The 17382-nt window shown below is 38.7% G+C and overlaps 1 protein-coding gene across 7 annotated transcripts in view; it reads left to right on the top strand.

Annotated features, from left to right (window-relative positions):
- DLG2 (discs large MAGUK scaffold protein 2) overlaps positions 1–17382 on the top strand; it is a gene marked incomplete at its 5' end in the record, with an annotated part of 887937 nt that overhangs the window by 516905 nt on the left and 353650 nt on the right. For all 7 annotated transcript variants that reach the window (XM_080815305.1, XM_080815304.1, XM_080815303.1 and 4 more), the window contains one exon: positions 13355–13511. In XM_080815305.1, the coding sequence (XP_080671431.1) occupies positions 13355–13511 (157 nt within the window). The remainder of the gene's footprint in view (positions 1–13354; positions 13512–17382) is intronic.

Genomic DNA, 17382 nt, shown 5'->3' with positions numbered 1-17382 from the left:
TTGAAGAATTTTATTTTAATTACTCCAAGCCATTTTCCCCATATCATACTAATTGAAGAGGGTTTGGGCATTTAGTTATTAATTGGAATTTCATAATACCATAGAGCTCTAGCTCAAAAGATAATTTAAAAAATGTTTCATAAAAAATCCTTTGCCTTTAGGAAGAATATTCAGGATCCTCCATTCCTACCAATCCTATTATCAAATTAGTTTTGCTTATCCTCTGGCTTTCATAATGTTTTCAAACAATATTCCACCAGTCATGAAAGCTTGAGGACAAATTATATAACTATAAAAAAAAAAAACCTCAGTTCAGTGTTAAAGTTTGTTTTTAATTTAATGAGATTGTTAAAATGATTGCTTTTATAATTTCTTTTATCATTAATTGCTCTTTAAAAATTCAAAATGTTGTGGGGAGGGCGCCTGAGTCGCTCAGTTAGTTGGGTGTCCAACTCTTAGTTTCGACTCGGGTCATGATCTTGGTCATAATATCAAGCCCCTTATCGGGCTCCATGCTCAATGAAGAGTCCACTTTGCTCTCTGTCCCCCTTGCCCTCTACGCCTTCCCCTGCTCACACTCTCTCTCTTTCTCTTTCTCTCTAATAAATAAGTCTTTTAAAAAATAAAGTAAAAATGTTGGGTGCCTGGGTGGTTGAACATGGGACTCTTGATCTCAGCTCAGGTCTTGATCTCAGGGTCATGAGTTCAAGCCCTATGTCGGGGTCCACCCTGGGCATGAAAAAAAATTCAAAATGCAACAGGAAGCAGAAATAAATACCTGTCATTATGAATAGTATATATAACTTGATGGGGAAGTTTTCAGACAAAATATTATGAAATAAATCAAGAGGGATAATCTGTTTTCTTTTGCTTTGGAGATGAGATGATCCTTAGAAGATATGGTTGTGAAAAGTGAGAACATATGTGAGAGCAAAATTTAATTGCTTCCTTATTTATCTTTCTGAGAAATTTAGACAAAAGCAAATTGAGATGAAACATGGTTATTAGATTATCATATGTGATATATGAATAAGCAAAAACTCTACTTCAAAAATCAAATTAATCAAGATTAGGTTGATACTAATCTATAGTTGATTTAGATACTAATCTATAGTTGAATGTTACATGCAATCTCAGATGTGTAACTAATTCCAAGATTTTCTGCGGAGAGAAGCACTCAGCTTTACAAAGGCTGCAGACTAGAAGTAGGCAGTTCAACCCAAGGCCATGGTCACAGTCTCAACCAAAGCTCTCCCCCCTTTGCAGCAGGGGTGTCTTTAGAGACCTTAAGAATGTTTAATTAAGTCCCTTACAGGCAAACCTGGGAGGCTGTAGAAATAGCACCACATGACAAGAATACTTTTAGTTACAGTATTTACAGAGTCTCCCCTTGGTGCGGAAACATTCAATACGTTCACATTATCCAAGTGCAGAGTCTGAATTCCTTAGCGTGGCATTCATGTACCTTTCCAACCTGCTCCGGTCTTCTCATTTTCTTTGACACAGACCCTACTCTCCATGCAAGCTGTGATACTCCCTGTTCTCCAAACACATCTTTCATTTGCTCCCCTCTGGCCCTGGGCTCCTGCCATCTACTGAAATACCATCTGCTTTCCTTTCCACCTCACTAATTTCTACCCATCCATCAAGGCCTAGCTCAGATTCTATCTTCTCCATGACTTCATCTTTCTTCTTTAATGCTAGAGATTTCTCATTATCCACAGCGGTCATTTGGTACTTAATATATATAGCTTGCATTTGTTGATTTATTATTTTTATGTGTGACTATTTGTTTTCCAAAGGTAGTAACTCAGAAGAAAAGGAGGGGAGGTGAGTTAGCATTTACTGAACACTTGCTAGGTGATCCTAGTACTTTATATCTTATTTCGGCTTTGCCATCTTATTTATATCTTACTTCACTATGCCATAAAATAGATATTACAATTTACAGCTAAAAAAAACCCCAAGATATCAAAAAATTCCAACAAGTTTATCTGGCTATTAATTGATACGACTCTTATTCAAACCTAGATTTATCTAGGCTAAATGCCCATAGTCTTTCCGAGTATCACAGAATGCTATACTATCCCCATCTAATAGAGTTCTCTTTATCTCACAACATACCAACCATGGTATATTTAGTATACACTCAGTGTCTTTATGGCGACTCTTTTGCTGAAGTCAGACTACGGCCTATAGCATAAAGTTGAGAGCACAGATCTTCTCCTGTAATGTGAGATTTCTTGTATATTATCTTCACATCATATCCTCAAAATAGCAGTTCAACAAAACCCCTTTATCTTTGTGTATCTATATGATATCCAACAATCTGCTTGGCTGATTAATTAACAAGTTAATTATCTGAAGGTGAAGCGTACATTATGTTAGTCTTCTAAGGAGCTAGATCAGTTAGATAGAAGACATCGGTCATAATCAGTCAGCAGCTTTAAAGTCTTCTGTGGTTGACCTCCACTCCACACCTTTGCTCTACTCCTTCTTCATGCATTTACCAATACACATCTTTCCATCCTGCTGAAAAGTCTCTGTTATCTCCTGTCCCTCTCCTTTTTCTTAATATTGCTCATATGAATATAGTTACATTTGTAGAGAAATAAAGAAGAGAGGCACAGGGATCCTAGCTGACAATTTATGCATGATATCAGAGAATGATCGTCTCTTATTGGATTATCATACTACTGGATCTGGGTCTTCAGTCTACAGGCTCTGGAACTTTTTGTCATTGTATTCAGAGGTGATCAAGTTTATGTGGCATTATTCCAAGTTACTAATGTACAAGAGGAAATACATCTGCTCAAGATACTAGAATGAGCTAATTAGCACATTTACTTCCATTAGGAAAAACACTATAGGAAACCATATTTTATTAGCATGTGGTTTGGTGAGCCTGGGTTCTGAAAGATGGAAATCAGCCAGCCAGATGACCCTGATTCATTGAGCTAGGATGGCCACATGAACCCATTTTGTGTTACCCCAACCCATCAGCATATTCATATATATCAGTGAGCTGGAGCTGGAGATTGCCTCGAGTGCAGAATACTGGAGATATATTGCCATGTCTTTTCCCCTAGCACACAGGAAGATTTTTTTCTCTCTTCTACTTTATTCAGTTTTATGAATTCTATTCACATATGACTTTTTCCACATTGAGACATGCTTTGATTAGCTCTCTGGGTTCTTTCTTCTTGCTTTGAGCTAAGGTTAGGTCAGTTTTGTGAATTCTCTACCTACAGTATAACCTCTTCCACATTCAGACATGCCTTGATTAGTTCCCCAGGCCCTCTCTTCTTGCTTTGAGCCAAAGTCAGGTCAGCTGTGTATCCTTGTCAACCTTGAGGTGATCTGCTTTTGTGCTTTATCCTTTTGTTTAGGGTATAGCCTTCCAGGGTCCTGATTTTGTCCTGGGATCTCTTATCTACCCCCCACCTCTGGGTCCGCACAATCCTATTCTCCATGCTACCATCAACTTTAGGCTCTGGAACACTAGCTCTTTGGGAACCTGTCCAAGCTCTTCAGCCTGCTGCTAGTCTTACTATTTGCTTCCTTCTCTTGTATTCCCACTCCATTTTGGCCTCTGAGGATTTCTCTTAATCTACTTGCCATCTTAGTCATTTAAAGATATTTTATAAGTATCCTACTCAGAATTATTTTGCTTCCTTATAATGAGGGGGGGTTTTCAGGACACCGAATCTGCCAAATGGCTGGAAATAGAATCTCAATATACATTTTTCTCTAATACTTTTCTGTCTTCTAAATGCTTTCAGTTCATTGTCCTATCTGAATTTTGCCACTTTCCCCTAGGGCAAGTGTTATTATCTGCCAGGTTATGACCCTAGCAAGGAGCCTGCTCCACAGAAGGCATGTCTGCGCTCCCGCAAATCCCTAGATAGGCGGTACTAAAATTCAATATCATTTCTCCCAATGCCTTGCTCATTCTTTCTTTATTCTTGGAATATATTTTGTGTGCGTGTCTCTTACAGGCTCAACCTCTACTATTTCCCCAAATCACAAAAATAGATAAACCATGGTCTTTATCCTTCAGAACCATACAGATGTACAATATAGATGGATAAACAAGGTAATATTAGAACAGTAGGGGCAACAGCAGCGGGATGATCAATGAAAGGACAGTGTGGTTCCAAAAAAGGAGAGGTGGCCAGTGTATCTAGAGGAGAGGGTGGATAAGGTATCAGAGAGAAAGAGATAGAACCTGGCTTCTTCCTGAAGGCCAGTAGATGTTCACAAGCTGAGGATAGCAAAAAGAAGACATTTTTCTAGGCAAAAAAACACCTTAGCCAAAGATGGTGAGACAGGGAACAACCTGGTATGGTGAGCTGTGGTTGGCAACTTTGTGTAGCTGGAACACTCACTAACAGTAAAGTTAGGGATCGGGGAGGTAGGTGGTCAAATGATGGGGGACTTAGAATGCCATGCTCGGAAGCTTGGACTTTATCCTAAGGGCATACAGATCCCTGCAAGGCTTTTGAGCAAGAGGGTAGCATGGTCAGATTTGTAATTTAGAAGGATGACTGGAAATATTTTCATAGCTTACTTCTCACTACGCCATACCTGGATGTTTGGGAGTTAACTGAAGTGATTCACAGACATCAGAAGTTCAGAGCTCAAGGAACTTCCCACTAATGTCCACAAGAAAGCCTTTAGGTTTAAGTAGTCCCTTCCTTTTGTGAATCCTAAGCCCTCTTAAATTATTTGGTTTAAGGAGAGAAAAAAAATAGCCCATACCATCCTGCTCCCCTCTCCTGAAAACATCCTTGCTGGTTTCGAGCATCCTCTGAGACTCGACCTGAACAAGATTACGCTGCTGCTGATCTCCCACAGCTGGGAGAAAGTCAGGCTGGCATCTTTCCAACTGTTCAGCATTCAGAGGTTTTATCATTATAAAGGCTTTTTACATCACCTTAAAAGAAAAATAAAGCTGCATAAATTAATGCAGTATATTTCATCTAGGTGATGATAAAAGGATGATATCTTTTTAGAAGCAGATCAGTTGTTCTTTCTCTTGGCTACCTTAGCTTATTGCACATGTGTTGACCTAGCACGTGTGCCTTCCGGGTCTTCTCTGCGTTTACACAGGGTTCCTCACATCCCAGGCTCCTTAATCTTTGTATCACAGTGCCTGACACAAAGTAGGTACTCTGTAGATGTTTGTTTGTTGAAAGGTTGGGTGGATAATTAAGTACATATTTTTAAGTGAATAGATCAGTTAAAAAAAAAAAAACTGATACTGTGAGTCGGTGGACTTTATCTTCTGTAGACTCCACACCTAAAATCTAAAATGAAAACTGAAATTGGTAGATAGCACCTACTCTGTAGCACAGTTTGGGTACAAAAAGCAAATGGTATGGTCCCTGACCTCAAGGTGAACAACTTTAGCTGGAGAGGTGGACAAGCAAACCAACCCAGTATAATAAGTGTTGCAATAGGTGCGTGGAGAGAATGCTAGGGGAGGCTGAGGAGAGCACTGGGAATGACTTCCAGAAGATCATGATCCCCAAGCTCAATCCTGAATGAGGAATCAGAGTTAGAATTTTGTTCCCCTGACCATCTATAATGATGCAGAATAATGAGTATTAATGGGTGCCTAGGCCATCTGAATTCTGGATGGAGAATGACATAGTAAGTTAGAGTCCAAATCTCTTCAGTATAAAAAGTATTGCAGTTCTTTATATATTGGTAGTGTGCTCTCATTTATTCATTCATCAGGTATTTATTGAGCACTCATCTAGGATTATTGGAGATGCCTAGAAATCTAAACCATGACACCATATCTTCAAGAGATTACAATCTCTCTGGAAGCCACAGTGCCCTCACACATGAAACAGTTCATGGAAATGCAGGGCATTATATTCACAGACCAGGAGTCATTGGCATAGGCTGTAAACATGAAGAAATGAGAGCTGAGGCTGAAAATGAAGTAGGTGGTCTTTGAACACATCTACTATGAAAGGGGAAAAAATGAGACAGGAAACAAAATAAAAGAAAAAATATTCCAGAATGAGAGAACTTAAAAGAGAAGGGCAGAAGTGGAGTTGAATATGTCATATAAATCAACTTAAAGTTCTAGAGAATTACCATGAGCCGAGTACCGTACTGAGCACCACTGAGGAGACGGACATGAAACAGACATGGAATGTGCCATCAAACTGTGAACAGTGCAGAGTCATTGGTAGCCCATAGCTGGGATACAACAGAAACATGTTTGGTTTGACCAGCACCATACTTCTAAATTTTTTTTATCATCATCAACATAAAAATTCTGGAAATTTGCATCAAAATCTGGATTCTTCACCTATATTTACAAATTAGAGAATCTGGCAGTACTAGTCAGTGTTTCTGCTTGAAGTGATTGTCCAGAGTTGAGTAGAAATAGCCCTTTAGATGGAATGTATTCCCCATTTTGCTACAATCCCTACTCAGCCTGCCACATTCGTGTTACCTGTCCTATCCCTGTGGACTTTAGATTTTACCATCTCTAGAAAAAAGGAGAGGCATTTATATAAATAACTATAATATGAAATAAAGGGTAATGAGGGGTCTGAAGCATCACAGGAGTTCGTTCATTTGTCCATCTGTCCGTCCGTCTGTCCATCCATCCATCCTGTAACTATTTTCCTGAGTCCCTGCTACTTGTCAGGCATCTTGCTACTGCTAAGGTAGCACCTACTGGTACCTAGGTTCCTGTGGTTCACAGTCTATTGAGGGAGAAGGATACATTAGCAATCACTACATAGTGTGATAAATGCCACGGCAGAGTTATGTGTAGTTTACATGAGGATTCACTCTTGATGTTGCCCATTCTGAGTTTGGACAGATGTATAATGACATCTATCCATCCTTACAGTATTCTCCAGAGTAGTTTCACTACCCTAAAATCCCATGTATTCCACCTTTTTATGCCCTTCTCCACATAAACCCTGGCAACACTGATCTTTGTATCATCTACATAGTTTCACCTTTTCCAGAATGTCATATAGTGGGGAATCATGCAGTACGTAGCAATATGTGTTTCCTCCATGTCTTTTCATGGCTTGGTACCTCCTTTCTTTTCAGTGCTGAATAAAATCCCATGGTCTGGATGTACTACATTACCTACTCACCTCCTGAAGCACATGATGTGTCAATGCATGTTCATCAGTTGTAGCAAATGTACTACTCTGGTGGGGGATTTTGACAGGGAGTAGATTCATGTGTGGAAGCAGGAGGTTTATGAAAAATTTCTGCACTTTCTTCTCATTTTGCTGTGAACATAAAACTGCTCTTGGGTTCCTGGGGGGCTCAGTGGGTTAAGCCTCTGCCCTCAGCTCGGGTCATGAGCCCAGGGTCCTGGGATCGAGCCCCGCATTGGGCTCTCTGCTTGGCAGAGAGCCTGCTTCCCTCTCTCTCTGCCTGCCTCTCTGCCTGCTTGTGATCCCTCTCTCTCTGTCAGAAAAATAAATAAAATCTTAAAAAAAAAAAAAAAAAAGAAAGCTGCTCTTAAAAAATTGTCTTAGAAAGAAGGGGGGATATCTGGATGGCTCAGTGGGTTGAGTGTCCAACTCTTGATCTCAGCTCAGGTCTGGATCTCAGGGTCGTGGGTTCAAGCCACATTTGGGCTCCATGCTGGTTGTGGACCTACATAAAAAGAGAGAGAGAGAGGGAAAGAGACTGGTTCTGGGTGTTTACTGCCTTTGCAAACATAAGCTGTGTGTCTAAAGCTCAATAGCTTAGACAAGTTGACTTACATAAGCATCAGTATAGTAGAACTTGTAATCTCCACAAGGTTTTAATCCCCTAATAGAAAAAAGGGACATGAAAACATTTTTAAAATCTATAGTTTAATGTAATGGGTTATTAGTATAAAAAGTTTAAATTTTTAAAAAAAGAAGTTTAAATTAGGGGTGCCTGGCTTGCTCAGTCAGAAGAGAGTAAGACCCTTGATCTCAGGGTCATGAGTTCGAGCCTCACATTGAGTATAGAGATTACTAAAAATAAATAAATAAAACTTTAAAAAGAAAAAAAGGCTTAAGTTAGAAAAAGTACATAATTTGAAGTTGCTTAGGGTATTTTATTTTCACATCATCTATAGAATTATTTGTCATTTTCCCCCATTATTAAAAATAAGCATAAAAAATAAGCATCATAATTCATTATGATATAAAAATTTCTATTTTGGGGCGCCTTGGTGGTTCAGTCGTTAAAAATTCTATTTTTAAAAAGGTATTTAATCTTATAAGTTGACACATTCCAAATAATTTGATTTAAAAGACTTGTCCAGGTAAAATAAATAAGATCTCCTGTCACTCAACAATTATGTGTGTTATATTCAGGGATCACTAACAAAATTCCCCCGATGGTAATGGGGAGAGATGTTTCATAATGAACTTTTAAAGCTGTATTTTTTCCTGCAGAGAGTCACTTTGCATATTAAACATGTAAGGGTAATCCTTTTTTCAAAGGAATCATGTTCTCTACCATTTTACTATTAAAATACCAGGCTTGGGGCGCCTGGGTGGCTCAGTGGTTTAAGCCTCTGCCTTCAGCTCAGGTCATGATCTCAGGGTCCTGGTATCCAGCCCTGAGCCCTGCGTCTGGCTCTCTGCTCAGCAGGGAGCCTGCTTCCCCCTCTCTCTGCCTGCTTCTCCCTTTCTCTGCTTGCTTCTCTGCCTACTTGTGATCTCTCTCTCTGTCAAATAAATAAATAAAATCTTTAAAATACCAGGCTCTCTCCACAAAGCTTTCATTTTTTTTTTCATTTTTGATAAAGCAACGAGTACAAAAAATATTCTAATTTCCTCTTTGCAAGAAGTGTAAAGGTGATGCAATGTACAGCTTTTTTATCTGAGAACCTTGAGGGAAAGGTGAGAGACTGGCAAACTGGAGAATGAATGCACCATCTAGAGAGGGCCATATCTAGCCAACTGCTGCTGTAAGACAAGGTTAAGAGCTCGTGTTCATAGAATCTCTGATTTTTCATATAAAGTTATAAATATGCATTTTATGCACATTTTCCCAATTTTAAAAATGGACAAATTCAAAAAATTGTAAACACTGGATCAGATTAAGCCTTTAGCTTTCTGATTTGCAGTCTCTGGAATATATCATAGTCTAGACTCTGGGATTTTAAGTCAGAAAATCTGTGTCTTAATCCTGCCTTTGCTACTTATTAAACTCAGTAAAAACTTGGATAAAGCAATCTCATTTCACTAATCACAAAAGTCATAGTAATTTGTTCACTAGGCTTATTTTTCTCAAGATATTGTTATAAAAGTTTTCTAAGCATAAAAACTTTAAAGATTTTTAAAATGAAAACTTAATGCATTTACCATCTAGGTTGCACTTTTAACATATTACTACACATGCTCTATAAAACTCCTACCCATCTATCCAGTCATCAGTCTCCCTTCCCTTTTGTTTTAGTTTCAAAAGAGTTGCAGACATCTCTGTGCATGCTTCATTGGATTGTCTTGAGGAATAAACGGTGCACAAAAGGCATCAAGCACATCTGGCACATAGATAAGCATTAGAATCGTAATAGCCCCTTCCCTCCATCTGTGTTTACTATGTGTAGCTTGAAAGTCACTGGACCTACTAAGCATATGTGTTTTAGACTGAAGGAAGAGGGATATTTCTACAATAACTTTTTCATCAAAATCCTGCTGGCCCCTACCTTTGAGATATATTCAGAACCTGGACTTCTGGTTGCAGCCAAAATAGTAATCCTCCTTCTTATTAATACACACACACACACTCTCTCTCTCTCTCTCTCACTCTCTCTCTCTCTCTTTACACATGGTAAACCTGGGAAGACTATACAAATTGGAAATAAGACTGGCTCAGAGAGGAATGACACTGTGGTGAGTTCCGTGAACTTCTAGCCCCACTTACAGACAAGGAGGCAGAACAAAATAGTTTAAGACAGTGCTAGTCAGCACCCTATTTTCACTTCCTCATTGGTTTAAGTGGACCCCTACTAAGTGGCAGTGAGGTAGAGTGAGTAGAATACTAGTTAGTACCTCCACTTTCCTCCCTGGTGTCACTAAGAACAAGTAGGGAGCTAAGTATCCATCTTACTTGGAAATGTAGACTATACCTGAACTGGTCCACAACCTGTAAAAAACTACAATTAAGGAGGATATAGCATTTTACACTCTAACACCCAAATGTCCTGTGTATGATAAAATAAAATCACTTCTCATACCAGGAAGAGCTCAGCTTGAATGATAAAAGATAACCAACACAGAGATAACACAGGTGTTAGAATTATTTGACAAGAATTTTAAAGTACTCATCATGCTTCAGTAAGTGATTACACATACACATAAGTAAATGGGAAAAGAAATGAAAGTCTCAGCAAAGGGAAAGAGGATACAAAGAAGAACCAAGTGGAATGTTAAAGCTCAAAAATACAAAAACCAAGGTAAAAAAACTCATTGAGTGGGCTCAAGAACAGAATAAATAGGACAGAAGAAAGAATCACTGAATGTGAAAATAAACAGAAATTCTGTCTGGACAGAGAGAAAAGACTGACTGGAAATGTCCCCACTGCCTACCACTTCCTTCAATACCAGCCTCAGCCAAGCTACTATTTTGCCTGCATATAGCCATTAGACACATAACTGATACCACTTTTTCAAGCTTTGTTCCTTGGATCTTTTTTATACCAAAGTAACTATTTAAAAACATAAATTACATCAAGTAATCTTCTTTTCCATGGATCCCCGTTTTGTCAGAGTAAAAATCAGTTTTAGGATGATGTACAAGACCCTTCAGGATTTGTCCCCTGTTGTCTCTCTGTCTGTGGTAGGCAAGATTCTAAGATGGCCCCAAGATTTCTAGCCCATGATGTTACTCCCACAGTTAAATTATCTTACATGGAAAAAGAATTTGCAAATGTACTTCTGGTTACTAATCACTTGATCTTAAGGGAGGGAGATTATCTGGGTGGGCCTAACCAAATCACACAAACCATTGAAAAGCCGAAAGTTAGATCTAGCTAGTTGTGGAAGAGGAAGCCACAGAAATTCCAAATGAGAAAAGGATTCAGTGTGTCATTGCCAGCTTGAAGATAGAATTTGCCACATAGCAAGGAATGTGAGTAGCCTCTAGAACCTGAGAGAGACCCCCAATTGAAGCCAGCGAGGAAACAGGGAGCTCAGTCTTCGTGGTGGTTAATTCTATATGTCATCTTGACAGTGCATCCAGATATTGAGTTAAATGGGGCACGGATATTTGTTTTGCGTATAAATTTTCTGAGTACTTGGAACAATTCCTGGTATAGTAGTGCTTACGAAGTATTTGTAGAATAAAATACATTAACTCTATGTCAAGTTGCCTCGGACTTAAATCATTACGTTGTAATATTTATGGTCCAAGGTGTATGTGCATTTTACATCCTTCCTCAAAACTAGGCTAAACACAGATATATAACACATTGCTTTGTACATGGGAATGTGATAACAAATAATAGACTATATGTAATCATTATTATAAAAATATATTGGATGGCAGGGCACCTGGGTGGCTCAGTTAGTTAGGTGGCTGCCTTCAGCTCAGGTCATGATCCTGGGGTCATGGGATCAAGCCCCACATGGGGCTCCTTGCTCAGCAGGGAGCCTGCTTCTCCCTCTCCCTCTGCCTGCCTGCCTGCCACTCCCCCTGCTTGTGCTCTCTCTTTCACTCTCTGTCTCTCTGTCAAATAAATAAAATCTTTTTAAAAAAATATATTGGATGGCTCTGCCATTCTTACATCATTAAGTGCAGGAAAGTATAAGAGAAATTCAGTGACTGAAACTGGGGTACTTGTGAGAGGAGAGTAGGTGATATGAAAGGTTTACAGAACACATTTCTAAAACTACTTAAGAAAACAGAACTAGGGGGCTCCTGGGTGGCTCATTCATTAAGCATCTGCCTTCAGCAGCCTAGAATCGAGCCCCTCTTCAGCTCCCCTGGGCTTGTGTTCCCTCTCTTACTATCTCTCTCTGTCATAAATAAAATCTTAAAAAGAAAAGAAAAGAAAAGAAAATAGAACTGGATGACTTCTAAGATCCCTTGAAATGCTATATTCCATAGTTATCTAGCCTCCATCAAGTAACTAATGGCTAAACATTTGATCATCTTTTTATTGATGACCCTGAAATATGCATTTGTAGTCCTCTTTGTGGATCCATAGTCCTAACATTTTGTCTCTGACAACTTCCAAACAACACATGGATGACACACCATTACCCGGAATGAAGCATGTCAAGGTCATACTCATCCTCATGATCCTGGATTCCAATTCCCCCTCCTTTTGCCAATTAGATATTTTTCCCTCTCTCCTCTCCTACCTGAGTCAGTCTCTAGACCCGGTTTTCCTTTCAGATTTCCTCTCATATTGCCCTTCGTTTTCATTAACACTGCTGTCCCCCTTGTTCATGCTCTCACTTCCTCAAGTCGGGATTGTTTAACCAACATCCTAACTGATTTTCCTACCTCGCATCATATCCACACTCTCCCTCCAGCAATCCTACATATGACCCTTTATTAATGTTCCTGAAATGGATTTAAATATTCTCAATGCCTCAAAATCTTCCAGTGAGTGTCCACTACTACAGGGTGAATTTTCATTAACAGTCAAACAAATCTGTAAGATATTTCCTGATCTGGCCTATTCAGTCTAGTCTCTTGTCCCCCAAATTCTTTTCCCTTTTTTGGACACATTCATCCTACTGAGCACTACTGCGGGTGCTTAGGAGAAGAGCAAGTGGGTGGGAGAGTGAAATGGGTAAAGGTGGTTGAAAGACACAACCTTCTAGTTTTAAAAGAAGTAAGTCCTGGAGACATGGTATTCAACATGGTGCATTATACTGCATTCTATGTTTGAATGTTGCTGAGAGTAGATCTTTAAAGCTCTCATCACAAGAAAAAAATTGTAACTATGTGTGGAGGAGGATGTTAACTAGACTCGTTCTGATGATCATTTCACAATATATACAGATACTGACCTTACCTTGTACAGCTGAAGCTAAATAACGTTCTATGTCAATTATGCCTCAATTTAAAAAGATACAATAACATGTGTTTGAAACATAGAAAAAGTGGAAGTAGGGACAGTTTAAGAAAATGTTTTGGAATTAAGGAATGACTTTACATGGTATTGTGGCGTTTGTTATAGTGAGAAACTCACTATATATCTGCCCTGATATTAGCATTTTCCTTGGAATGCTGGTGAATCTTATTTGGGGAAGCCATTTCATCGGTGGTGAATTGTTGATATCATATATCTCAATGAAAGTAAAAGCGCCCTGAATCCTGAGTGGGTCCCACTGTGAGCTCTCTTTTCTCCTTGTTTCTTCAGGGAGCCCCGCAAGGTAGTCCTGCACAAAGGCTCCACTGGCCTGGGCTTCAACATCGTGGGCGGGGAAGACGGAGAAGGTATTTTTGTATCCTTCATTCTGGCTGGTGGACCAGCAGACCTGAGTGGGGAGCTCCAGAGAGGAGACCAGATCTTATCCGTGAGTATTTCTTCTTAATCTTCATTCCTCTGTATCTGACACCATTTAAGAAAAAATCGCTTTCAATTAGGACTCCAGAAGCACCTTCATTAAAAAGAGAAAATGGAGGAGAACATTATGGCTTCCAGCACCTGTTGCGGTTTACATGGTGTTGACATGCTCAGTGCTTGTTACTCACTTCCCTCAGGTACAGGTAAAAGTGCTAATGTTTTCATGCAGATCTTCTGAGACATATTTGCATTCAACAGAGCATTGAGAACCATGCCTTTTTAAAGTATTATTTATTTTTAAAGCAGATTTTTTTTCCAAATCCATGACTCTACTCTAAAAACAGCACCTTTATAAGCATGTATTTTGTTGCATATAACTATGTAAGCAAATACATAAAATATGCAGTTGGATGCCACTGGTAAGTGGTAGCAGCCGTACCATTTACCTAAATGCAAGAATTACCAGCAACAAGCTATGAGCACTTATTATTAACCAAGCATTTTATACAAGTCATTTTATTTAAAAATTATATTAATTAAATTATATTATCTTATCTCCTATAATTTTTTATTCTCACAATCACCCTGAAAGTACCCCATGTTTGGAGGAAGAAAATAAGGGTCAGAGAGGGTTAAGTCAGTGACTACCTAACTAGAGAGAATAAGAACTTGGATTTAAATAATCGGGTTTTTTTTAAGATTTTATTTTTAAGTAATCTCTGCACCCAACATGGGGCTCAAACTTACAACTTTGAAATAAAGAGTCATGTGCTCTACTGACTGAGCCAGCCAGGCACCCTTAAGCATTCAGTTTGAATGCTCATCACAGCTGCCCTCTCTTTTCCCTCCTTCCTTCCTCATTCCTTCCTCCCTTCCAGCTGTCTTCCCTTCTCCTTTCTTCTCCTTCCTTTTATTGGAATATTTATTGCCTGCTTCTTTCCACTAGATCAAGCTTTCTTTCTGGTATAAACTCTGTGACAGGTAGTTAAAAACATACTGACATTTGGTAATCACACAAATAATGAGAAATAATCTAAGGAGCCTAGCTCTTACAGCTGAGTTTATGGTTCATAACCCAATGGAACACTTACTTTGTGGTTTTCGTTGTTTTAGCAAAACTTGTCTTTGTTTTATAGCTGTGATTTATAACTAGAATTTTCCAAAGGACCTTATCTGTGTTAGCCATCATGCCATCCCCACCTTTCCCTCACACACACACCATACCTGTGTAATATAGTCAGTTGACCTGAGCAAAGTGTCCAGTGGTCTGAATGGATAGCCTTGTCTTACATATTCCGGTAGTTCTCCCATACATTAAGTCTTCTGCTTAGTCCTTAGCTAGCAGATGTCTGGATGGATTGAGTATGGGAGAAATTGGGTCAGGTCCCATGATAGGACCTTGTTCTGTCATCTAAGAGCTGAATGTCACCCCCTTGACTATTCCCCTCTGCATCCTCCTTCTACACTTAAATGATATATATCTTCCTGGACTCATAAGGGGTTATATCCTGATAAGCCCCTTGTAAGCTAAAAATATTAGAGTCAAAAATGTATTTAGTAAACATGCTCAGAACACTTAAACTAGCCTGCTTTGGAGAAAAATCACCTAAAACAAAGCCTATTTTATATTTTATAAGTGTTGACTATCTCATATAATTTGAATACTATACTAAAAATGAAAACAGGATGATCATCTAGGTGCAGAATGGTTGTAACTGTATCAGTTGTTTACCTTGGTGATGGTGTGGCTGAGTGGGAATTGCCACTCACTGCCCAGTATCACAAGAGTGTGTACACTGTCTTGCTAACCTGGGAAAGGAGCAAAATTCACAATTCGAGGTACAGTTTCTAGTGAACCTGTGTCACTTTTGTACCATCATCAGAGTTGAAAATTTGTAAAATCAAATTGTTGCTAACTCCAGAACCATCTGCATAAAATAATAACTTACTTTTATTGACATGTCTTTCTTTTCTAAGTGGCAAAATCTCCCTGAAAGCTGGTTCTCCATCTTACATGGTTTTGTATCCTCGACATTTAAATCATAGTGGCTGGCACATAGCAGTCTCCCTAACAATGTCTATGGAATGAAAAGGTGTTGAACGAATGTGGTGATGCTTTACAGAGTCACTGTAGCCTCACAGATGGATTCTGTACAATTCTAAGCAGAGCATACTTACATAGTGTCATCATTCTGGCTCAGAATCCTTAGCCCGGGGACCACACTGCTACTTTGCCACAGTCAGCATTCACACTGGCACAGCACTTCCCACACACAAAGCACTTTCACGTGCATTAATTCTAGGGGTCTTCAAAGAAATTCTAAGTGTCAGGAACTAAGTTATTATTACTCTCACTTTCTTATATGAGGAAAAGGGGATTCAGAAAGGCCAAATGATTTGTCCAAAGCTCCACAAGCTACTGACTATGATGTTAGACTCAAAAATCAAGTCTCCTGACCCCAAATCAGTGTTCTTTCTCTTCACAGCACAATCTCTCTTCAAAACCTGTCAACGGTCTCATTCCACATTTTCTTACCTCACAGCACTGCTCTGTGTGCTCACTCAGGAACACACAGAACTATAAAGGACTAGTACTTCCAGGCTACTTTTGAGTCAGTCACTGTTATAATGAATTTAATCTTATAACCACTCTAGGCCCTGTTATGCTCATTTTTTAAGTAAGCTCTACGCCCAACTTGGGGCTTGAACTCGCAATCCCCAGATCAGGGGATTACTCACTCATTACTCACTCTACTGACTGAGCCAGCCAACCCCCCCACCCCACATTATATTTGTTTTAAGGGTAAAGACACTGAGTCACAGAGATGACATTAGACTCTGTTTAAATGAGAAATCCATAGGGTTTATTTGTTTTAACTTCCAGGCATGTGGTAGAAAAAGGGATGAGCTAGTAATCTTATGACTCAACAAAGAAAATTCGCAAGTGTTTCGGTTTTCAAAAGTAGATGTATCCATTTAAAATACTGCCAGAACCATATACTAAAAGAAAGCAACCAATCAGACTTATAGTCTTCTTGGAGATCACAATCCATAGAATATTACAATAGTCTCTGATATTCAGATATCATATCCTTTCTTATGTATAACATTTACAAAGACAGTTCAATGATAAAAATATTACCTGCTTTTCACAATTGAAAAAGAAGAGGGAACATTTCTCTTTTTTAGTTTGCAAAAAGTTATTTAAACTGTGGCTAAAAATTGGCTAGTTTCAAGGCTTGGTATTGGAATTTCGTGGGTTAATAGTGAAAGAAAAGAATAAACAGGCTCGAAAAGCTCAAACATTACAATATGGAAGGAAAACAGCAGAACAAAATTAGTAACAATGGAGTATGGAGGATATGATATTTTATACCTACAGCTTACACTGGATATATAAGGACAAGTTATACCTTCCTGGAAAACACTAGACCAAAAACTCTAAATAGCAGTCAAAAGTTAAATACAGATTCTATTACTAGATCTTATAAGATCATTTTGTAAATAATGTATGTTAACGGTAATGCAATTAAGTTCAGAAAACAGAACTAGAATCTCCAGGGATAAGCGGTAGGGAGTAGGTCTCTGTCCTCAGTTGGTCTTCATGGAGAAGAGACTTGAATAAGGGATAATTAACCTTCTAATCAGGGGCAGAATGTCCATGCCTGCATTCCAGAATTACTCTCCTACACAGACTATACAGACTTTAGAGATAATTTATTTTATTAATGACTTAGTATGTGACAGATTTTGTACTAGGATTAGAGATTTCAGAGAATGAGCTAAATATCCTGTCCTTAAAATATTCACAGCCTAAAAGCAAATATATCAATATATCAATTATATGTGAATATATAGACATGGTTACAGGTATAGATGTA

The sequence above is a fragment of the Martes martes genome (assembly GCF_963455335.1).
Source record: "Martes martes genome assembly, chromosome: 10".
NCBI classification, from domain to species: domain Eukaryota; kingdom Metazoa; phylum Chordata; class Mammalia; order Carnivora; family Mustelidae; genus Martes; species Martes martes.
Note: the sequence above shows the minus strand (reverse complement) of the source record. Positions and strands in the feature narration are given on the sequence as shown.